The sequence below is a fragment of the Monodelphis domestica genome, chromosome 4, assembly GCF_027887165.1.
Source record: "Monodelphis domestica isolate mMonDom1 chromosome 4, mMonDom1.pri, whole genome shotgun sequence".
Taxonomy (NCBI): Eukaryota; Metazoa; Chordata; class Mammalia; order Didelphimorphia; family Didelphidae; genus Monodelphis; species Monodelphis domestica.
The window spans coordinates 2,445,546-2,470,285 of NC_077230.1; the positions used below are offsets into that span (position 1 = coordinate 2,445,546).

General features: G+C 33.6%; 1 protein-coding gene across 4 annotated transcripts in view; it reads left to right on the top strand.

The window, feature by feature from the left end:
- Positions 1 to 24,740, top strand: part of DSCAM (DS cell adhesion molecule) — an 829,709-nt gene that overhangs the window by 40,212 nt on the left and 764,757 nt on the right. For 2 of the 4 annotated variants that reach the window (XM_007493072.2, XM_056825957.1), the window contains exon 2: positions 11,642 to 11,695. The exons of the other annotated variants lie outside the window; for them this stretch is intronic. In XM_007493072.2, coding sequence (XP_007493134.1) covers positions 11,642 to 11,695 — 54 coding nt within the window. The remainder of the gene's footprint in view (positions 1 to 11,641; positions 11,696 to 24,740) is intronic. 4 annotated transcript variants of the gene reach the window in all.

The window sequence follows — 24,740 nt, forward strand, 5'->3', positions numbered from 1 at the left end:
TCCTTTTCTCCAAAAAAGTTATCTATAAAATGATTTTTAAGCAGAATCTACAAGCAACTTCAAAAACCTGGAAAGAGTCAGTATCTAATGATAGATGTGTGATAAAATAATTTGTGGTACACTAATATAATGGACTTTTTCATTTACTTTTCAGTCATACATCTTCATGAGTCCATTTGGGGTTTTCTTGGCAAACATAAAGGAATGGTTTGCCATTTGCATGTCATTTTAAATATGCAGAAACTGAGGCAAACAAGGTTAAGTGAATTGCCTGGAGTCAGATAGCTAGTAAGCATGCGTGGCTAGGTTGAACTCAGGGAGGGTATACTTCCTGACTCTAGGCCCATCACTCTAATTACTATAGCACTTAGCTACCCAAAATAGTGGAGCACACTGATTCCAAAAGGATTTGGAATTACTACCAATGTTAATAGTATTTATATTCATTTAATTTAATTTAAATGATAAATAAATTTGGTTATTATATTGTTTTTAATGTAAATATTCAATAAAATGTATTAAAGTTATGGAGTATAATGGGAGAAAAATATAATGTGTTAGGGCAGAATGGAATTAACTATAGTGCAGCTGGAAATAGCTAATGAGGAACTATTCCCCTGGTTGATGATCAGGGACACAGGTGTGGATACTCAGCTGTGTGGAAATCTGGAAGGGAATAGCCTTTACCAGAAGCAAACCAGGGCATCTCTGCCAGCTCCTTTGGGGCTTTTTTGACCTGATGGAACCTTGAACTCTGTAGGTGCATTCACCTGCACTCATAATGGATGTTTGTGCTACTGCTTAAGTAAATCAACCATTTAATTGTATTATCTGGTCCAAAGTACTTCATTGCTTGAGAATGGATTTGAGCCTTTTTTCAAAAACATAATTGGCACAGTTTGGAGGATCTGATATAATGACCATTGGGCTCATGAAGGAAGATTGGCAGGAGAAACCTTCTTTCCTTCTACTCTACACATCTTTACCAGGCTGTGTTTTTTCTGTGTTCTATGGACATGTCATAAATTGACAGAATGAATTTCACTCCACCCCTCATTTTACAAACTGAGGCCTACAAATGATGCCTATGGAAAGTGTAGTGAATATTTGAAATCCTATTTGAACTCAGATGCTATGGATCTAGTTCACATTTGACTATGCCACAGGACCACTTGGGAAAATAAAAGCTTAGAAGACAAGGATCAATTCTGTAGCCTAGAATGGATAAATTCCATCCACTCTGCCATACACAGAATGCTGGTTAACTCATTTTGACATTTAGTCTGATGAAACTAGAAGACAAGAGAGACAGAGAGAAGGTTTGAGAACATGATATGCAGCCAGCTTCCATCTGTACTCACTATTTATTTTCCTGCCTCTGCTTAAATAAAACAATTATTGATAAAATACTTGGTCTCAGAGGGTTAGAACACAAATGTCTTCTCACTGAGGCAAGTAATTGTCAAAATAACTTCTATTTGATGAAACATAGAAAAATTGACCAATGGAATAAACTTTTTAATATAGTTCTCATTTTCTCTTTCATATAAATATATATTTACATTAATACATCGATTTACATATATCCATATAATCATAGCTATATACATACCTTTAGTAAAATATTTCCATATATTAATATATGAATATACATACATGAATGGGCATATATAGACCCATATCTACATATTATTATGTGTGTATACATGATAAAAGCAGAACATAAAGGACTGAGTAAAGTATTCTTTTTTCAACAAAAGAGGTTAGGTTTGGATCAACATCTCACACCCTATACCAAGATAAACTCAGAATGGGTGAATGATGTGGATATAAAGACGGAAACTATAAGCAAATTAGGTGAACACAGAATAGTATTCATGTCAGATCTTTGGGAAAGGAAAGACTTTAAAACCAAGCAAGAGTTAGAAAAAAATCACAAAATGTAAAATAAATAATTTCGATTACATCAAATTAAAAAGTTTTTGTGCAAACAAAACCAATGCAACCAAAATTAGAAGGGAAGCAACAAATTGGGAAACAATCTTCATAAAAAAAAATCTCTGACAAAGGTCTAATTACTCAAATTTATAAAGAGCTAAATCAATTGTACAAAAAATCAAGCCATTCTCCAATTGATAAATGGGCAAGGGACATGAATAGGCAATTTTCAGTTAAAGAAATCAAAACTATTAATAAGCATATGAAAAAGTATTCTAAATCTCTTATAATCAGAGAATGCAAATCAAAACAACTCTGAGGTATCACCTCACACCTAGTTTCTGCCATACTGCTTTCTTGTTTTCTCAGTATTTTTTGCAAAAGAGTCAATTCTCCCACAAGCTTGGAACTTTGGGTTTATCAAACACTACATTACTATGGTCATTTATTATTGTGTGTTGATGATCTAATCTATTCCATTGTTTCTCTACTCTCTTTCTTAGTACCAGATTGTTTTTAATGATTATCATTTTATTATAAGTTTGAGATCTGGTATGACTGGGCCTCTTCCTTCATTTTTTCATTAATTCCCTTAATACTCTTGACATTTTTTTCTTCCAGATGAATTTTTCCATTGTTTCTAGTACTTATAAAACCATTTTTGGTAGTTTGATTATTATGGCATTGAACAGATAAATTTAGGCAGCCTTCCCATGAGCAATTATTTTTTCAGTTCTTTAGAACTGATTTTATGTGAAAAGGGTTTTGTTATTATATTCAAATAGTTTTTGAGTTGGTTTTGGCAGGTAGACCACCAAGTTATTTCATTATGTCTACAATTCTTTTGAATCTTTTTTTTTATATTTTATTTTGGACTTTGAAATTATTAGAAGTGCTTATGATTTTCTTCTGAGCATATTTTATATTTTGCAACTTTGCTAAAGTTATTAGTTTTTAAGTTGATTATCTAGGATTCTTTCATTAAGCCATCATATCATCTCCAAAGATTGATAAATGTATTTCTTCTTTACCTATTTTAATTACTTCCTTTTCTTCTCTCATTGGTATGACTAGAATTTCTAGTACAATATGAATAGTAGTAATGATAATGGGTATCCTTGCTTTACCCTCACTCTTACTGAGAATGCTCCTAGCTTACTCCCTTTACAAATAATGTTTACTGATATTTTGAGTTAGATATTATCTACCATTTTAAGGAAAGTTCTATTTATTCCAATGTCATCTACTAATCTTTAAAATTTTTTAATAATATTTTCCATGTTTGCTCATTTCATTTTCTTTTCCTCCCCTTTTTTATGCCCCTTGCCAGATCCAACAAGCACTTCCACTGGGGTATACAAATGCTATCACTTATACCTAATATTTTTTGCAATAGAGCAATCTTTTAAAACCAAAACCCCAAATCATATATCTGTATAAATACACAAGAAGCCGTTTATTTTTCTTCTGTTTTTGACTCCCATAGTTCTTTCTTTCGATGTGGATGGCATTCTTTCCATAAGTCCCTTGAGATTGTCTTGTATTAGCAAAATATATTACATTGTATTATTATACAATGTTTCACTTTCTGTGTATAATATTCTCTTGATTCTGTTCATTTTACTATACACCAGTTCCTTGAGGTTCTTCTAGTTCAAATAGAAATCCTCCAGTTACTCATTCCTTACAGAACAGTAATATTTCACCAACATCATATACCACAATTTGTTTAGTCATTCCCTAATCAAGGGACACCCCCTCATTTTCCAATTTTTTTACCATCACAAAAAGTATGGCTATGAATATTTTTCTACAGACATATTACCTTATTATCTCTTTAGGGTATAAACCTAGTAGTGATATTTATGAATCAAAGGGTGTGCATTCTCTTAAAACCCTTTTGGCATAGTTCCAAATTGCCTTCCAGAATGGTTGGATCAATTCACAACTCTACCAGCAAAGCATTAATGTCCCAATTTTGCCACAACCCCTCCAACATTTATTATTTTCCTTTATTGTCATATTGGTCTATCTCCCAAGCGGGAAGTGGTACTTCGGAGTTGTTTTGATTTGAATTTCTCTAATTATGAGAGATTTAGAACATTTTAATGTGCTTTTTGATAGTTTTAATTTATTTATCTGAAAACTGCCTATTCATCATACTTTTAATATAATTGTATTATTTCTTTTAAAATTCTATTTGCCAGTACTTTATTTTATTTGTTTTCTCAAAGTACCAGATCCTAGTATTATTTATTAGTTCAATAGTTCTTTTACTTTCAATTTTATTAATTTCTCCTTTAATTTTTAGGATTTCCAATTGAATTTTTATTTGGGGATTTTTAATGTGTTCTTTTTCTAATCTTTTAACTTGCAAGCCCAATTCATTGTTCTCTTCACTCTCCATTTTGTTGCTATAGTCACTCAGAGATATAAATTTTCCCTTGCGTACTGCTTTGGCTGTATCCCATAGGTTTTGATATGTTGTCTTCTCATTGTCATTTTCTTTAATTGAGTCCATAATTGTTTCTTTGATTTGTTTTTTGACCCACCAATTTTAAAGGATTAGATTATTTAGTTTCCAATTCATTTTAAATTTGCCTTACCATGGACCTTTATTAATTATAATTTTTTATCACATTTGATTTGAAAAAGTTTCATTTATTATTTCTGCTTTTCTGATTTGTTTGCAATGTTTCTGTGCCCTAGTATGTGATTGATCTTCCTATATGTACCATACACCGCTGAAAAGAAAGTATTCTTTTTTATCCCTGTTCATTTTTCTGAAGGCATCTATTAACTCTGATTTTTCTAACATTTCATTCACTTGCCTTCTTTTATATTTATTTTTTAGTTTAATTTATCTTGTTCTGAAAGGAGTAGGTTGAGGTCCCCTACTAGTATTGTCTTACTATCTATTTCCTCCTTAAGCTCCTTTAATTTCTCCTTTAGAAATCTAGATTCTATACCATTTGGAACATAAATGTTTAGAATATTACTTCATTGGTTCTAGTACCTTTTAGCAAAATGTAATTTCTTTTCTCATCTCTTTTAATTAGATCAATTATTACTTCAGCTTTGTCTGGTATCATGATTGCTACTCCTACTTTTTTTTTTTTACTTTAGATGATGCATAATAAATTCTGCTCCAGCCTTTTACCTTGAATCTATGTGTCATCCTGCCTCAAATGTGTTTCTTGTAAACAACATATAGTAGGATTCTATTTTTTAATCCACTCTTCCAACCACTTTCATTTTATGGGTAAATTCATCTCACACACATTCAACTTTAAGATTACTAACTGTGTTTTGCCCTCCATCATGTTATCCCCTTTAGATCCTGCTATATTCCCTTTTACTCTGTTCCTCCTCACCATTATTTTGCTTTTTGCCACCCTCCACTTCCCCTTCCCTCTAAATACCTGCCCTTCATTTTCCTTTTTCCCTTTATTTATTTGTAGGGTAGGATAGAATTTTATACCCCACTGAATATGATTGTTTTTCTCTCTCTGAGCCAATTAAAATGGGAGTAAATTTAAGCATTGTCATTGCCACCCTTATCCTCCCCTCTATATAGTGATTTTCACCTCTCTTTATGTCATGTAATTTACCACATTCTATTTCTCCTTTCCCTTTTCTCTCAGTGAAATTCTTTTTCACCCCTTAATTTTTTATAAATTATTCATATGCATACATACATATACTTCCATATCATCATATTTACATATATACCATATTATAATATATCATGATATTCATCATATCATCATAATCAGCTAATTTCACCACCCTCTTTCTGAGTAAATTCCTTCTATCTTCTCTACTAGTAAGAGTAATTTTTGAGAATTACAGATGTCCTCTTTCCATGTAGAAATAGAAACATTTTGACCTTAATGAGACCCTTAAATTTTCTCTTTCTTTTTGAGCTTCTCTTGTGTCTCGTGTTTCATGTCTCGTGTTTAGACTTCACATTTTTTGTTGTCGGGCTTAATCATCAAGCATGCTTGCAAATCTTTTATCTTATTGAATGTCAATTTTTTCTCCTGAAAGAACATACTCAGTTTTACTGGAGGGGTGACTCTGAGTTGTAAACCCAAATCTTTTGCCTTCCTGAATATTATATTCCATGCCTTTTGATCCTTCAATGTAGAATCTGCTATGTGATCCTGATTATAGCTCCATAGTATTTGAATTGTTTCTTTCTGGCTGTTTAAAGTATTTTCTCCTTGACTTGGTGGCTCTTGAATTTAGCTATTATAGTCCTGGAAGTTGTCATTTGAGGATTTCTTTCTGGAGGTGATCTGTGAATTCTTTCAATTTCAATTTTTTTTTTGTTTGAGGATCTCGGGGCAGTTATCTTTGATAATTTCTTGTAATATGATATCCTAGGATTTTTCTTGATCATTGTTTTCAGGTAGTCCAATAATTCTCAAATTGTCTCTCCTAGATCTATTTTCTAGGTCAATTGCCTTTTAAATAAGATATTTCATGTTTTCCTCTATTATTTTCATTCCTTTGATTCTGCTTTATTGTTTCTTATTTTCTCAAAAAGTCATTAGTTTCTTCATGATAAATTTTGATTTTTAAAACCCGATTTTCCTCTGTCAGTTTTTGGTTTTCCTTTTTCAACTGGTCCATTTCTCCTTGCATTATTTTCATTTCTCCTTGCATCACTTTCATTCTCTTTTCTACTTTTCCTTTAGTTAGGTGCTTTTTTGTTGTTTTCTCATTTTTCCTTTCTATTTATAGGTAGGCTCTGTTTTCTGGGAAGTTGGATTACTCTCTTAAACTTCAGGCCTTCCTTGACTTTTATCAGTTTCAGTTCTTGTAGTATAAAGTGATGGTCTGAGGGCTTAAAGCTCTAAGAACCCCCTCCCCATGCTGATTCAATTGACCTTTGATATCTTGATAACTCAAAGACTTGCCTTAGTCTTGTTTGTAAGCTTTTGTTCTTACTTTGATCTTGATCAGGTCAGGAACTACTTAAATTGTAGCTCTGGGCTTAGGTGTAAGTTTTGGTCTTACTGTGTATTTGTTTTAATCAGGCATACCCCTGATTGCCCTGCACTGGAGCTCTGCCCTGAACATTAGGTGAAAAGATCTGGTAACTCCCTTAGTACTATTAGCTACCCAAAACTGTGAACTATGTCCTCATCCCAAAACCAGACTGGGATTTCTGGCTTCACTCTAGGTCCACACCTATCAGCCCACTTTAACCCAGACTGCCCTGGGTTAGGACTCTGGACTTCTCCACAGGTTTTCAATTTCAAGAGGTGTGGGTTGGTTTGGATCACTATTTGCCCAGGCAGGATCTCAGGATCTGAATATTGGCTTGGAATTAGGTTCTAAACCTGGGGTTGCAGATGTGGGGTGTAGGTATGTGACTTGTTCTTGGCTTGCTCTTCACCCCTTGCTACAGACTCCTGCTGACTCTGCTCCCCTATTACCCCAGTGCCGTAGATGTTCAATGCCTACCTTTTGGGTTTTTCTTTTCTTGAAAGTTGTTTCACTCTTTCTCCTTATTGGTTCTCTCACTCCAGTATTCATTTTGTGGATATGTTTTAATATTGGTTGTAGAGGATTGTCATGGTGGCTCAGAGCTACTCTGATTTATTCCACCATCTTAACTCCACCCTTGACAACCATCATCTAATATTCTTAAGAGGAATGAATAATGTATTTTGTCAAATGCTTTTTTGGGGTATCTTTTGAAATGTTCATATGGTTTCTGTTTGTTTGTTTGTTTGTTTTATACTGTCAATTATACTGATAGTTTTCCTAATCTTGAACTATCTATGCATTATGTAGGACAGTCCTCTGGCACAGAAAAGAGACCTTTACCTGACTCTCTCCACCTAGCCACATACCTGCCCACTGGGGGAAGTGCCTCTCCTACTTCTCTCCTTTGCCATGGAATGACCATGGAAAGTGAAACTGTGAACAAAATCCTTGAATGAGTTCAAATGAGTGACATTTAAATGTTGACTACTTCCCCAACCCATTCTACTCTCAGTTGTATAAACTCTTGCTTCCATGCTCTATTTATGTAAGACAATTCTCTCCATTCTTTCTTTCTCTTCCCCTATCCCAATAAATTCTTTGCTATGTTCCATTTTTCTTTTGAGATTATCTCAATCTAATGGCTTTATACCTATACCCTCTGTCTTAAGACTTCTAATAAATTTAGTGATAATAACTTTCTAAGAGGCTACATCTGTCATCTTCCTATATAGTAAGATAAACTGCTTGACCTCAGGAATTCTCATTCATTTTTACCTTGGTATGCTTTTTTTGAATCTTATGTTTGAATGTCAAATTTTCTATTCATCTCCGCTCTTTTTATCAGGAATGCTTTCCTTCTGTTCCTTCACATTCCAAACCATTCATTCTTTTAATAAATGTTAATAAATAAATGTTGTGTGATCCTGACTCTGATTCTATGATATTTAAATGGTTTCTTTCTCACTGCTTGCAATATTTTCTTCTTGGATTAGGATCTCTGGAATACAGTTATAATATTCTTGTGAGTTTTTATTTTGGGATTTTGGGGAGGTGAAAGGTAGATTTCTTTCATTTCAAATGACCATTTTGTTCTACAATATCTCTATAATTTTTCATTATAATTACTTGAAATATTGTATCTAGGATAGTTTTAAATTATGAATTTCAAGTAGCTCAATAAATCTTAAATTATCTTTTATCAATCTATTTTCTAGGAAGGTTCTTTTTCCTGTGATATATTTCACATTTTAAATTTTTTTTCAGTCTTTTTAGTTTATTTTAATTTTTTATGTATTATGGAGTCAGTTTTAATTTGCCCAATTATAATTTTAAGAGTTATTTCAGGATTTTCAGGATTTATTATTTTTCCAAAGCTATTATTTTTTAAATAACTTTCTCAAATGCCTCTCATTACTTCCCCTATTTTCCTCTACTGCTCTTATTTTATCTTAAAACCTTCTTCCTCTTTAATTTGCTATTTGATAATTTTTATTTTATTAATTTTTATGTGTATGTAAATTACATATTTTGTGTTTCTATTTATAACTTCTTCCTCTAGAGATGGTCATTCACAAATTATTCTTTAAACATTTATTCTGTAGCTGTCATTTTGCTTTTCATGAAGGACTTTACATGTGTTTAAAAAAGTAACATGCTCATTATTTCTTACAGTGCAGTACTATTCCATCATAGTCATATACTACATGTTAAGCCATTCCTCAATTGAGGGGCATTCCCTTAATTTCTAGTTCTTTGCCACCACAAAGAGAACCATTATAAATATTTTATGACATAGAGGTTCTTTTCCTTTTTCTTTGATCACCTTGGAAAATAGACATAACAGTGGTATTACTAAATTATATACCCAGTTTTATAACTGCTTAGTCATAATTCAAGATAGCTTTCCAAAATGACTGGATCAGTTCACAATTCCACCAACAGTGTCCTCATTTTTCCACATCTCCTCCATCATGCATCATTTTATTCTTTTATTATTTTGGCCAGTATAATAGAGGTGAGATGATACATCAGAATTATTCTGAAATCTATCTAATCACTAATTCTTTAGATAATGTTTCATATGACTATTTATGGCTTTGATTTCTTTATTCAAAAGCTGTTCATATCTTTTGATCATTTAAATTGAAAAAAGTCTTGTATCATTTTTAAAAATCTTTACCTTCCATCTTAGAATCAATATTAAGTGTTGGCTACAGGACAGAAGAGCAGTAAGGGCTAGGAAACTAGGGTTAAATGACTTGTCCTGGGTCACACAACTAGGAGGTATCTGAGACCAGATTTAAACTCACTACTTCCTCTCTCTAAGTCTGACCCTATGTCCACTGTGCCAACTAGATACTCTGAATGGTTTATATTCTTATGAATATGACAAAGTTATATGAGACCTCTATCTCAGAAACTACAATATATTTCACCCAATTTTCTGCTTTTTAAAAAATCTTGACTATATCAGTTCTATTTGTGCAAAAATGTTTTAATTTAATGTAATTCAAATAATCTATTTTATATCTCACAATGCTTTCTATCTCTTCTTCCCCCATAAATTCTTTTCCTATCCATGAATCTGATAGGGAATATGTTCCCCATTTTTCTAATTTGTGTATGTTATCTCCGTTTACGTGCAGGTCATGAATTAGTTTTGATCTCATCTTACTAAGTGGTATATGACATTGATTTATACTGTTTTCCAACAATTTATTTACCAAATAGTGAATTTTTATCTCCAAAAGTTGAATCTTTGCCTTTGTCAAATACAAGGTTACTGTAATCTTTTTACTTCTGTGGTTTGTATGTCTATTCTGTTCCACTAATCTTTGTTTGTTTGTTTGTTTGTTTGTTTCTATTTTTTAGCCAATGCCAGACAGCTTTGATAATTACTGTTTTATAGAAGTTTACAATCTGGTAATGCTATACATTCTTCCTTTACATTTTTCCACTAATTCCTTTAATAATCTTGACCTCTTGTTCTTCCAAATGAATTTTGTTTTTATTTTTTCCAGATCAATAAAATATTTTTTGGTAATGTGGTTGGGAAGGCATTGAATAAACAGATTAGGTTAGGCAGGGTTGCCAATTTAATCATTTTGGCTCTGCCTACCCATGAACAATTAATATTTTCCCAATTATTTAAATCCAAATTTATTAGTGTAAAAACTGTTTCATAATTATACTTATGTAGTTTCTGTATTCATTTTGTTGGGTACATTTCCATCAATTTTATTCTATCTATGGTTACTTAAAATTAATGATCTCTTTCTATCTCTTCTTGCAGATATTTGTTAGTGATATATGGGAATGCTGATATTTATGTGCATTTATTTTATATTCCATGCTAAATTATTTATATTTTCAATTTACCTTTTTGTTGAATCTTGAGGCTTTTCTACATTTACTTACCACCATGTTTTGTGCAAAAAGGGATAGTTTTTATTACCATTTTGCCCATTCTCATTCCTTAAATTTCTTTCTCTCATTACTCATTTGCTGACTTTACAACTACAATATTAAAAGAACATTGGTGATAATAATAAGGGCATCCTTCAATCACTTTTGGTATTGGGCAGGCTTCTAGCTTATCCCCATTACTGATGCTTTTAGGTAGATTCTTCTTATCATTAAAATTCCACTTTTACCTATGTTTTCCAGTGATTTTAATATGAATTAAATGTTGTATTTTGTGAAAAACTTGTTCTGTTTCTATTAAAATAATTTATTTTATTAAATTATTAAATTTATTTTATTTATTATTAAATTATTAAAATAATAATATGATTTAAAATTAATTTTCTTATTGATATCCAATTATGTTGATAATTTTCCTTATATTAAACCATCTCTACACTCTTGACATAAATCCTGTTTAATCACAATATGTGATTTTTGTGATATATTGTATTCTTGAAGTATTTTATTTAGGATTTTTGCATCTATATTCATTAAATTGATCTATACATTACTTTCACTTTTTTTTTAAACTTTCTTCATCTTGGTATCAGCACCATATCTGTTTTATAAAGAGTTTGATAGGACTCCTTTGCCTACTATTTTAAAAAAATGATTTAATTTGAGAAGAGTTGATTTTTAGATATTTGGTAGAATTCATTTGTAAATTCATCTGGTCCTTATGCATTTTTCTTAGGAAGTTCATTTATGGTTTGTTCAATTTCTTTTTCTAAAATAGGTTTATTCAGATATTCTATTCCCTCTTCTGATAGTCCTGGCAGATTGTATTTTTGTAAGTATGCCTCCATTTCACTTACATTATTAAATTTGTTATTATGTAATCAGGCAAAATAAGTCCAAATAATTGCTTTGACTTCATTTTCATTAGTGGTATATTCACCCTTTTAATTTGTGATGCTGATGATTTGGTTTTCTTCTCGCTTTTTAAAACCAATGGTTTTTGACTAACCAATGGTTTATCGATTTTGTTGCTTTCTTCATAAAACAAATACATTATTTAATCTATTATTTATAGTCAGTTTTATTAATATTGCCTTTACTTTTTAAGACTTCCAATATGGTATTTAGTTGGAGATTTTTAATTTTTTCTAGTTTTATAAATTGCATTCCTAATTCATTGATTGATTTTTCTCTATTTTATTACTATAAACATTTAAAGATATGTTTTGCTCAAATTTCTGCTTTAACTATATCTGTTAGGTTTGATTTGCTATCGCATTATCATTCTTTTTAATATTTTTTGTTTTGATGATCTTTAATCCACTCATTTTTAAGTTTAAGTTTTTTAGGCTTTAATTAATTTTTACTGTATTCACATGGTCCCTTATTAAATATACTTTTTATTGAATTGTGATATGAAAATTATTCATTTAATATTACTGCTTATTTAACTATAAGGTTTTTTGCCCTGTTACACATAAATTTTTGTAAAGATATCATGTAGCATTGAGAAAAATGTATATTTCTTTATATTCCATTTGGTTTTCTCCAGGTAGCTAACATATTTAACTTATCCAAGATTCTATTCATCTCCTTGTTTTTTCTCATTTATTTTTGGGTTAGATTTACCCACTTCTAAGAGGGGAAGTTTAAAGTCACCCATTATTATTATTTTGCTATATATTTCAAACTATAATTCATTTACCTTTTCCTTTAAAATTCTGGACCCTAAAACATTTAAAGCATATACATTTAATATTGATAATGCTTTATTACCTATGCTACTTTCCCCCTGTTTCTTTCTTAATTAAACATACGTTAGGTGGAACTTTGTATGAGATAATGATTGCTACCCCTACTTTTTCATTATCATCTGAAGCATAGTAAATTTTGCTTTTTACTTTATTTAAGTTTCTCTTTTTAAAATATGGCATTGAAATAGCATATTGTCAGGTATTGGTTTTTGATCCAGTTTGCCATCCATTTATATTTTATGCATGATTTAATCCCATTCATATTCAAAGTTATAATTGATACTTGTGCACTCTCCATTCTATTTTCTTCATCATTTGTCTTCTATCATGTTCTTTTTATTCTATTCTCCTTCAGAAGTCTAATTTTCTTCTGACCACTGTTTCCCTAATTAGCACTTCTTCTAAGACACCCTTTCTGTCCTTTCTCCTTGCCTTCCTAGTTCTAAATCAACTTTCCTCTCTATGGGTACCTCCCTTATCCCTTATTCTTTCCTTCCTAATTTTTATTCCGCCCAGTCTTTTAAGAACCCTCTTATTCTCTCTCTTTGCGCTCCTAATTATTAATATGAACTTCATTCTTAGAACCCATCCCTTTCTTTATTGTCTTTCTCTCTTTTCTTTCAATTTACATGCCCTTCTAAAACTCCTCCATTTCTTATCCTATATTCTCACATTTTTTTCCCTCTGTAATGTAAGAAGTCTAACTCTTATAGATGTATGTATTGTTTCCACTTTAAGGTCAAGAATATGTCAAGAATAAGGTTCTAGCACAATGGCCTTCCACCCTCTTCTCCCCTTCACTGTAACAATTCTCTCATAAATAACAGTCCACTCATGCCTTTTTTTGTGCCATAATTATATCTCTTTATTTATTTAAGTTTTTGTTTTCCATTATATTAAAATCAACCTCAAGCTTTCTATCTACATGTAGTCTTCAAACTAGCCAAGAAATGATATTCTTAAAGGCTACAGATGACATTTTCCCATTTAAGAAATAAGCAATTTAACATTACTGAGTCCTTTATCATTAATTTTTCATGTTCACCTTATGACTTCTCTGTGTTAAATTTTTTATTCAGTTCTGCGTCTTTCCTCAAGAATAGCTGAAAGTTCTTTAGTTCATTACATATCATTTTTTCTTGTACACTTATACTCAGCTTCACTGACATGTGAATTTATCCGATTATATCAATGTCATAGGTACTAGTTGTGCATTTCCATCTACTCTGTTCCTCCTCATTGTTTGGTCCACTCTTCCTTTCTGCTGTACCCCTCTTCAGATGGCCAATTTCCTTTAACCAATACCTCTCCTATTCACATCCTTTCCCAAAGATCATCATCCCTTATCTCTCCCCTTATGCTCCCACTTCCAAATTAACCCACTTGTACAAGTTATTACTTATCCCTTCCTCCTTACCTTTAATTCTTATTTGATCCACCTTTCTCCAAGTCCCTTCCTTATCTTCCAATTGTGCCATCTTATTTGTTTTTTGTCTCATCTCCTCACCTCTTCATATATACTTCCTTCTATGCATTCCTCCTTTCCTTCATTTTTCTTATCTCATTGTCGTCCTTTCTTAAGAGACCTTTCCTTCCCTTATTCTCTTACTCCCCAAAGGAACTCCCAGTCTCTTCTCTATCATATCCTCTTTCCCTTCTATTCTCTCTGTGTTAAAAAAAATCTTTACCTTTCTACTTGTGAATGAACTTTCTTTATCATATCTTTTATGAGAGTTTGGTTCTAGTACCCTCATCCCCTTCTCCGTGGTAGTTCCTCCACTCATTCCTCTTACATATCAGACCTCCATTCCACCCTGCCTCCTCCTAGTCTGTTCTAATATAGAGGCAATTATACCATTCATAGGAGCATAGAAGACATTTCTCCATAGCAGAATCAAACAATTTGACATTTTGGGTTGCTTATTATTAGCCTTTTATATTTTTTATTTTCATTACAAAATGGTATGCTGAGTTCTGTGTTTTCCTCCAGGAAGAGTAGAAACATCTTTAGCTCATTATGTATCCTCTTTCCCCGAATTTTATAATTATGTTCATGTTTACTGGATATGTTATTCCTGGTTATAAGCCTAGTTATTTTTCTCTGTGAAATGTTGTCCTCCATGTCCTGAATCCTTTTTATGTTGTGGTTCCCAAGTTTTGTGCTATTCTGCCTCTAGCTCCAAAGTATTTGAATTGCTTTTTTTTTTGTTCTTTCTTGTTGCTTATATATTTTTTCTCCTTAACCTGGAGGCAATGGAACTTAGCAATGCCATTTCTATGTATTTTCATCTTTGAGTCTCTGAATAAGTAGAGTTAAAAAGTTCTATTTTGCCCTCTATTTCTAAAACTTCTGGGCATTTTTTTAGAGTATATTGTTTAAACTCATTTTTAAAATTGTAACTTCCTGGGAGTCCAAATATTCTTATATTGTCTGTCCTTGATCTATTTCACAGGTCACTTGTTTTTATTGTAAGATGTTTCTAATTCTCTTCTTATAAGAGAATATTCTATTTCATTCTTTTGATTCTGCTTTATTATTTCTTGTTGTTAGGAAATTGTTAACTTCTCCTTGCCCAGTTCTATTTTGTAATACATTATTTTCTTCCATAACTTTCTATATCTCTTTTTTTTTATTTGGGTGATCTTTTACAATCTTCTTGTATTGCTCTTATTTTTTTCTAATTTTTCCTCTATCTTTCTCATTTAGTCTTTGAGGACTTTTTAAAGCTCTTACAAAAAACTTTTTTTGAGCTTGTGGCCTCTTATATCTTTTTTGCTGGTTTTAAGTAAATGTTTTTACTTTGGTGTCCTCTGAGTTTGAGCCAAGATCTTGTCTGTCCCCATAATTGGGTTCTTTCAATATCAACAGTTGGATTCTTTCTTCTTTACTTGCTCATTTAAAACAAAATTTTTGATTTCTTAAATATTATCAGCCAAGCCAGTAGGGTTAATTGTTGACTCCCCCCCATCCTATTTTGTTGATATATATTCTTTCAGGTTTCAGGATGTTTTGTGTGTTTGTTTTTTCTAAGGTCTTATTTAATTATTAAAGTTTTTAATAGTCTAGTCAGATGTCCTCCCAGTTACTAGCTTAAGTAAAAGTCCATGTTTGACCTCAGGTTCTCCAGTCAGAGCCCGTGGGGGTTTTTTTTTGCTACTTCAACTGAAAGCATCCAGTCTGCCTCCCTCTGTGTCCACAACCTGACTCCAATTTAATGGAAATGATGAAAACTGACAGGGTTTCAGTCCCTTAGAAAACACACTCACCAAAGTGCACTTCCCTCCTAGCACCACAACTCTGGACAGAGCAGGTGTCCAGGCTTTATTTTTCAGGCCTCCAAAGCCTCTTGTCTGTTAGCAATGAAGCTTGAGTTTCTGCTATTAAGGTCTGGCACCCATCAACTTCAAAGTGTTCATTCCTTCAGGTCTATTGGGGTTTCCTGAACCGAAGCTTCAGCAGCCGCAGCTGCTCCCAAGACTCTCCCCCTACATATTCAGAGTCTAGTGGTATCCTCAGGGATACAGTCTCCCCTGGCCTGGCAAACAAAATAAGGTTGCTGATCCTGCCTCTGAGGCTGCTTTATTGGTTCCCTCTGTTTGCCCAGGTGAGACAGAAGTCGGGCATGTCAGAAAGCCTCTTCTTTGTTTTTCCTTGGTTGTTCAGCTCATTTCAGACTCATCTATTTTGGTCATTTTTAATGCTGATTTTATGGAGTTATTTTTGGTTGCTTGTGGAGGGTGTTAGCAAGGCAAGAAAGTTTCCTGTCCTATTCGACCATTTTCCTATAATGCATGTATAAAATATCCTTGAATTCTCAGGATTTCCAATTTCATATTTAATTAGAGATGTAGAATTGTTTATTGTATACCAAATTCATTGATATTCTCTTTTTATGTATATATTTGTGAGAGACATAATTTTAAGCACTGGTTTTTCTTTATCCCACAACATTTAGAATGTTATCTCATTGTTATTCTTCTCAATTATATTATTTAGTCTCCAATAAGTTTTCATCTATTTTTCCAATACCTTTTATGAATAAAATTTTTATTAAATTATGTTCTTAAAGGGATACAGTTGATATTTCTGCTCTTGATCTGTTTGTGAGGCTTTTAATGGATGGCCAATTTTTGTGAAGGTATCCTGCACACTTCACCTTTTTATGTTTACATTCTTCTAAAAATTTTCGTTTATTATTTTAGCCTATTTCATGACTTTGAACTTTATGTTAAAGTTGATCTCTGTTCACCTGGGGATATGGAGGTACTACAATAAGTGTCAGGCTCTTCTATGTTGATGTTTTCAGAGCCAGTTTGGGGAATTTGTCAGTTTTCAGTACTTCCAAGTTGAGTTGATCCATGTATAGTCGCTGCTCTCCTTGTCTGTAGTCTTTTCTTTAACCAGGAAGGGCCTCTGCTCCCCTGAAGCCACAAGCACCAGTGCTTCTTTATGTTCTGGAATTGTTATCTATAATGGAGAATGGGCAATTGAATTGACAAATAGCACCGTGTCTTTTGTCTAGTGCAATCACAAGATCCTCTGTAATCACTTTCTGACTATTTGTCCAATCCATTTGCCAGGTCTGGATGGAGACTTCTCAAAGTTATTGCTGTTGCTATTGCAGCTATCCCAGTGGTCCATTGCTGGTATTCCTATCACATGCACTTTGGAACAATCCTATCCTGGTATCATAGACCTCTCTTCCAAACTACATAAATTGTCTTTGGATGGAAAAATATCTTACATAGACCTTCTATTGGGTATGATGTTCCAGAATTCAATTAGCCATGTTATTTTCATATTGAATGGAAATTTGGGGAGAATTTGGCTTGGTTGCTGCCACTACTCCACCATCTTGGCTTTGCCTTCTGGGTTTTGACCTTATTCTAGGTTCTTCTACTTAAACCTTTGTTTTTTAAAAAATCTTTTTATTTTGCCCTTACAATACTTTATCTCTTCTAGGAATTTTTGGTTGGCTTATGTCTGATCTTCAGTCTTTTTCTTTTGAAGTTTTGGTTGTAGATATTTTCAAGTCATTTTTGCCCTCTGTTTAAACAGGGTTTCCTGTCAATTTTTTTTATCCTTTTCAGGTTGTTTTTCAGTTTGTTCATTTTTCCTGCTCCTACTATTGTTCTCTGCTCACCTCCAAGGGGGTGGTTGTAGTTGTAGATGTCTGACCTAAATTCCTCTCTTTTATGTCTTGCTGTTTTCATGGTCCCTTCAGAGATCTATAATTTTTTGGAATTTCCAAAATGGCATGATCCAGGAGACTGTCTCTTTCCTGACATCCAGGTCTCTACTCTGCAAAGTCTTGTCCCTATTTCATCTTCTGGATTGTGTGTTTTTGTGTTTGCATAGAATTCATCTAGATTCAATCACAATTAAAATAATAAAAAATTCTGTAGGTTGAGTGACTGAATTGCTGGCTTCCCCTTGTTTTTGATTGCCTGCCTTCGTTTATTTTCTTCATCTAGTTGTCTGATAGCAGGGAAGAGATTTAGAATCTGAAGCATTTTATGGTTGGGAACATATGTCCTATGAAATATTTTTTAAAATATATGTTGTACTAAAGTTTGGAACCCTTTGACTTGGTCTCACTTTCACTTAGCTATGCTTCTATACCTTGCTCTTTGTTCTTAACATAAGTAAGTCCCTGTTCCCTCATGTCAGGTTTTCCACCTTAGAACTGTGATCCAGACAGGTAATAGGAAACAGAGCTCGCATCAACAGTATCTCTTTCTATTTCCAATGCTAGTGCAAGGGCGTGCTGGGATCTCTTTCTTCCCAAGTGTTCATGCCTTACCATGCGAGGGTGCTAGGTTGTTTCCTACCATTCTTGCTGCCACTACAGCTTGGTGCTGCTTTACTCTCATCCTCTGTGACTGCTGCAGCTCCTGGACTGTATTCAACGTTAATTTCCATTTCGGTGTCTATTGAAATAGGTGGGCAGAATAATAGGCACTTAAATAAATAACTTATAACTAATTAACTATTTATTAAGCTAAGGGAAGGAAAGGGAGGGAATTGGAAGAACTAATCTTAAACCCCTAAAGCCAATGCACTAAACCCACTAACATTTTCTATACTATCCTAATGAATTCCTTAATTACTACTTAAGATTAATGGAGGGCTAGTATGAACAGGAACAAGACCAAAGGAGTCTCACAACTGATGTCCTCTTGCTGATGGGGCTGGAGAAATCCCAGTAGAAAATCACCAGCAACAGCTCTGTTGAAAATCACTCTTCAGCAGCAGCAGCAGCAGCAGGGAATCTCAAGAATCTCAAGAAAAAAAGCCACAGGAGAGGGAATATCTGGCTCTCTAGCCCCTCCCCCCCAATAACCAGACAGAAAAACCCTCCTTGCTCTTCTGACTGTTATGGAAAGCAACAGCCTGTCAGCCAGGACCTGCCTTCTCAGAGCTCCAGAATGTTGGCCTGTTGGATCTCCTGCTTTGTAGCAAAGCTAATCTATAAACCTTACAACACTATACACCTCTCTGTCTATCTCGCTAAATTGCTCTGGTCGTAAAAATGACTTAATGGGAATTGCTCTTACCTTTCTCATTTAGGATTCAGCTTGGCATACTTTCTAGGTGTTTGTGATGGCTGTTGTGAAAAAGCCAATACAAAAATGGCGCCCCTCATTCCATAATGTTGACTTTATTCTCCCTTCAAAGTACATTCTCCATGTTACTGACCTTTTATGAATATTTCTACTTATTTTATGCCATTTCTGTGTTGATATTTCAGAATTCCTGTGACAGTTTCTCTCTTTTCAATTTTGTATAGACTATTTGATTTGCTATCATGTTGTTTCCATGTGATTTCTATGAATCTTTAGATATTCTTCATTAATACTCACTAGTCATAGCAAGTTTTTTGCCTTAATTTCAAAATAAAATTAGTAAATTATAGGTTATCTTTCACTAGGATTGGTATTTTATATCACCATTTCTAAATTAAAAATAATTGTTAATGTCCTATACATGATTATATTTAAATCAATACAATGCCAATAGTCAATTGACTGTTGTCTGTGTCAATAGATATTGTGCATGGCATAATTAGTAATGGTAAATAACTTCATCTGTTTTAGTCTTTGATAGATGTAGCAATAGAAATGTTTTTTTTTTATATTTATTCAATTAAACCATGAAATAGGAAGAAAAATGCCTGTCAAAGGTATTTGCCATAGACATGAAAAGATATCCATTTAAGATTCCAAAGAGAAGAATTCATAAAGAATCCATATAGGTAGAGAGGTCTTCCAGTTGATCGTATCGCAAGTCCTAGGACTTGATTCAATCACTTAAAAAGAATATATTCTAAGAGCTTAGAGTTCTATATATTATAATAAGCAAATGTCTAATCATGAAAAAAAAAACAATACAGTTGCTCTTGCACTACTGATTCTATATGTGAAAGCATCACATTTTTGTAGGTTAAAAGGGAGAAAGAATTAAGCAATAATGACAAAGTGAGAAGGATGTTAAAACATTTTGCACTCTTTATAATCCTAAATTATGGTATCTATGATTTTTAAAAATATTTTGCCTCATAAGTGACCTTGTGATTTCATTAGAAGAACCTTGAAATCAAATTGTCAATAATTTGTTCCTGGATGGAGTCAATCTCATTACTCTCCTTGACCACATAATCTCTCATGATAGTTTAGCAACTGTTGATTTTCTTCATCTAGTTGTCAGATAGCAGGGAAGAGATTTAGAATCGGAAGAATTTTGTGGTTGGGAACATATGTCCTATGATATATTTTTAAAAACATGTAAAAATAAACTTTAAATGGTTAGGACCAACTGAAATCAATTTTGTAAGCAGGGAGCAATAAAAGAGAGAAGGGAAAAGAGGCAGAGTTAAATAGGATCCACTTGATAGGCCACATTTGCCAACTGCTTTTGTCCATGTATTTCTTCCAAAGTTGTCACATTCTGCCTAGAGTTATTAATATAGCTGTGGTATAAGGTACCTATATAGAAAACACCTAATTCAAAAGGATCTTGATTAATGTTAATAAGTGTAACCTTTCAGACAGGAAAAGCCTCTGCCTGATTAAAATATATACACACAATCACTACAATATGCTCATACCCTTTAGACTCTTGTCAGTTGAGAAAGGTTGATGATAGATATTCAAGCCCACCTGGAGGAAGTTTCTCCTTTGTCCTGTCTTCACAATGTTTTTCAGGATGGTGCAAATTATAGCAAGAATGATAGGAACCTACTTTCCTCTATACACTAGAAACATTCCTGTCCTACTACTGCCTTTCAATTTCAAATAGGATATACGTGCCTAGATGAGTTGAGGTAGGTAGGATCTTTGGTTGATAGGTGTACAATGAAATGAAGAGCAAGACCTTTCTTGGGCAGGGATTCGCAATTTCTAAAACCTATCTGACTTATTTGAAAGACTGGTTTGGATCCAATTGTATTCGCTATTTGTTAGGTGAGACAAGTGTCTTTGTGCCCTTTAATTATTCAGCCCACCAGTGTGGCTAGGCCTGTTTTCATTTAAAAAAATAGAGTGGAAATTTATCGGTGACATAGATTTGGTTACCATGTTTGCCAAATTATTGCATTTTGCTGTTTCTGATTCCCTAGGGAAATATGGATCCAGTAGAAGTATTGGTGAATATGTATAGGTTTACATATATTTGCATAGGTAGATGGGTAGTTGATCTTAATCTCTGGCAATCTCTCAGTTATGAATTCAGCAACCAATCGGAGCTTACATAGGATAGAAATTCTCTTTCGTTAATTTGGTGAGTTGTAATAATTTACCTGTGAAAAAGTGACTTTGATTAAATATGGGAGAAGACGATCAAGGTTCACCTTTAGAAGGGACGTACCTCAGTAAGGTCTGTACTGGAGGGGTGGGCTGTTTCCCTGAGGTCTGAGCAATCATTAAGAATCAGAGGATTTAGTGGAATTTTTCACTATCATCCAAACACTGTGAACTCAGAGATGCATGACGATAGCAACAATATTTGAACAAAAGAAGCACTTGATTCTTCCACAATTAAAAGAATTTTAAATAAAATTTAAAGAGGAAGAAAAATATGACTATTAAAAATTATTCTACCAAGTCTGGGGATGGCATTCTGAAATTGGCTGTCTTCTAAAAGTATTACAGGGCTAAACTCTCTGGGCTGTTTGATTTCATGTAAATGCTATAACTTAGTGTAGCCAATTTTTGCAAAAGATGTTCGCAATGTCTAAATTCTATAGCCAAGATTATTAGCATTATGTTCTAAGAGTTTTTTCCTCTTTTAAAAATTATATTTTGTGTTTATGTTCGCTATTTCATCATATATTGTTCCTCTCTCACCCAAGCATTCCTTAAAACAAATGAAAAAGAAACAAAAGTTCAGAAAAATGATATGAAACGTTGACCACGATTAATATATGTGTGCTATTCCATACACATACATTCAGAAGCGCATACACCCCCACAAACACATGCATATATGCAGACAGAAGTTCTGCTAAGGGTGGGCCATTTCTTGTGTTTACATGGCTCCCCTGTGTCACCACAAACAACACTGAGATAAATCCCTGAAACACATTTCTTTCCCAACTAATGATTTTTAAAAAATACTTCTCATGTCCAACCTCCAGAAGGGATTATTGGAAAGATGCTCGTACACCCTGGATTGGCTTTTGAGTCAGTCACTAGCTTTCAACAAGGGTGCTCTTGACCTCCACATAGTTCAGGGCTTGCACCGTCTTAGCTGTGTCATCCTGTTTCTCATAGTCTAGGTACCATCTGAAGAAGAATTTCATCCACCTGGCAGCCAGGATCAGATGTGCCACTCTCTCGGTCGAAGATGCGCCAGACTTCTGTCTGGTTCCCATACTTGATAACCAGGTCAGTGTAGACAGAACAGACATCCGAGTGCTTTGGGGAGCTGCTAAGTGTGTTGGAAAACGATCTTGACTTGTTCTGCACCCCCCAAAGGAATTCAAGCTGGACACATTTGGAGCCGATGTCCGCATGCTCTTTCTCTAGCAGATGACTGAAGGCCCTCTGCAGCAAGTGGAAGAAAAAGCCTTTGAAACCTTTTTCCATCCTGGGCATTCTGACAGACCTCTTCTTAGGCAAGCTACTTAAATGTATGCAACACAATATATAAGAAACAAATTATGTTGAAATGAAGTAATACACATATTTTAAAAGGAATTCTCTTTGGAATCTCCAAAACTGCAGAAAAAATCAGCCCGAGTGACAGTCACATAAGTCAAGAGTTTTTACTTGTTTAAATAAGGGGAAATAACATCTGAACATTTAGAGCGCGTCTCCAATTCTAATTGGAATAGATTTACATTTTTATAGATTTAAAGAATGACTAGATTAAGCAATAGTGGGAAAATACCAAGAGTGTTCTAGCATTTTGGATTTCCTATATTGTACAAACTGCTATATCTATGTTTTCATTTCTAAAATATTCATCTAATAAGCATTCTGTGTAGTGCCTCTACTGGGCTCACTGTCTCATCTTGTATTAGTACTGACAGGTTGGGTTCCCAAGCCAAATAATTTTTAAAAAAATAAAAAATTAAAATGTATTGATCTTTCTGTTTATTACATGACAATATCCTACATTTCCTTTCTTCTCCCCCTCCCAGAGAAACATCTCATGTGACAGAGTATTTTTTAAAAATATAAAAGAAAAGTCAGCATAGTTGACCGATACATTAAAAAGCTCTGGAACATGTGCCATGTATAGCACCTGTAGAACTTCCAAAATGGTGGAAAACTACGATGGCATCAGGTGACACAAGGGAAAACATCTCTGAGGAAGGCCTCATAGTTTTTCACTATATTTTCTTTGAATTTTTAAATGATGTTGATTCAGTCTACTGCAGGGACTGCTAATGCCATCCCTAGTTCAGAGCACTGTGACATCCTTGTGCTGGGACCCAGTGCCTCACTTCTGGTTTGGATAGGCCCTCTAAGCCTCATTCTGGGCCCACTACAGCCAGGAGCTCTATAGACGGCCTTGGGCTAGGCTTGGGGCCTTGCTTCATGCTTGTGCTCCGATTTGGAACTTCAGGGCTAGACATGGGGGTTCTCTGCTCTAGGCCTAGGCAGGGTCTTGGGGTCTCAAAGCTGGTTGGGGCTCAGGACCTGAAGCATAAGGGTAGGATGGGGAGCTTGCTGTTGGCTTGCACTGGTTCTCCTTGGTGTGGCCTTGCTGCAGGTGCTTACTGCTCTCCCATCCCCGTGAAGCAGACCCTTCCTTTCTGTCTACATTCCAAGTTGTTTTAGGCAGGGTAACGACTTCACTCCAACCTCTTGTTGGTTCTGTCACTCAAATACTAGTTTTGAAGCATTATTATCAGTTTGATGGGAGAGGATTCTGAGAGGACAAGGCTTCTTTTCCTCTATTCCACTCTCTTCACTTAAGATATTTATACAGAGAAGCAGAAGAACACATCACCAGTGACTGAAAAAAGAGAATTCACACCAAATTAAAGCAGAATCAAGGAAATGATGTCAATAGGGGAGTATTTTCAAAAATTCAAAATGTCCAGAACAAGGAAGTAAGTTAAATAAATAAATTAAATGAGGAAAAAACCAAATGTATAAGACATAACTAAGTCTCACAGGAAGAAAAAATAACCCAGATTACTTAGTGATTAAATTGTATGAAACATATCAAAGGAGAATGAATTTCATTAATACATACATTATTTTAAAATGGGAAAATGCTACTAAATTCTTTCTATGAATCAAATATTTACTTTATACAGAAACTGGAAAGATACAAAACACAGAAAAAAACTGTATGCCAATATTCCTAATTATTATCAATGTAAATATCTTACCTAACATATAAACAAAAAGGCCATAGCAACATATAAAAAATTATACACTTTGAACAGTGTATTTCATTGAATATTCTTTTTTAAACTTCTAATTTGGTTCAGGTTTTCAGGATGTGTATCCTTGGGTTGGATATTCAATTCTTTGATGTTTCAAACATAATGCATTCTTTTTTTAAAAATTTCCTAAGGATAAATTTGAAAGTTGTTCTCCTGCTTGCTTACAGAATTATTTTTTCTTTTTGTATTTAGAATTATTAAATTTAAGTTATTTGTGTCT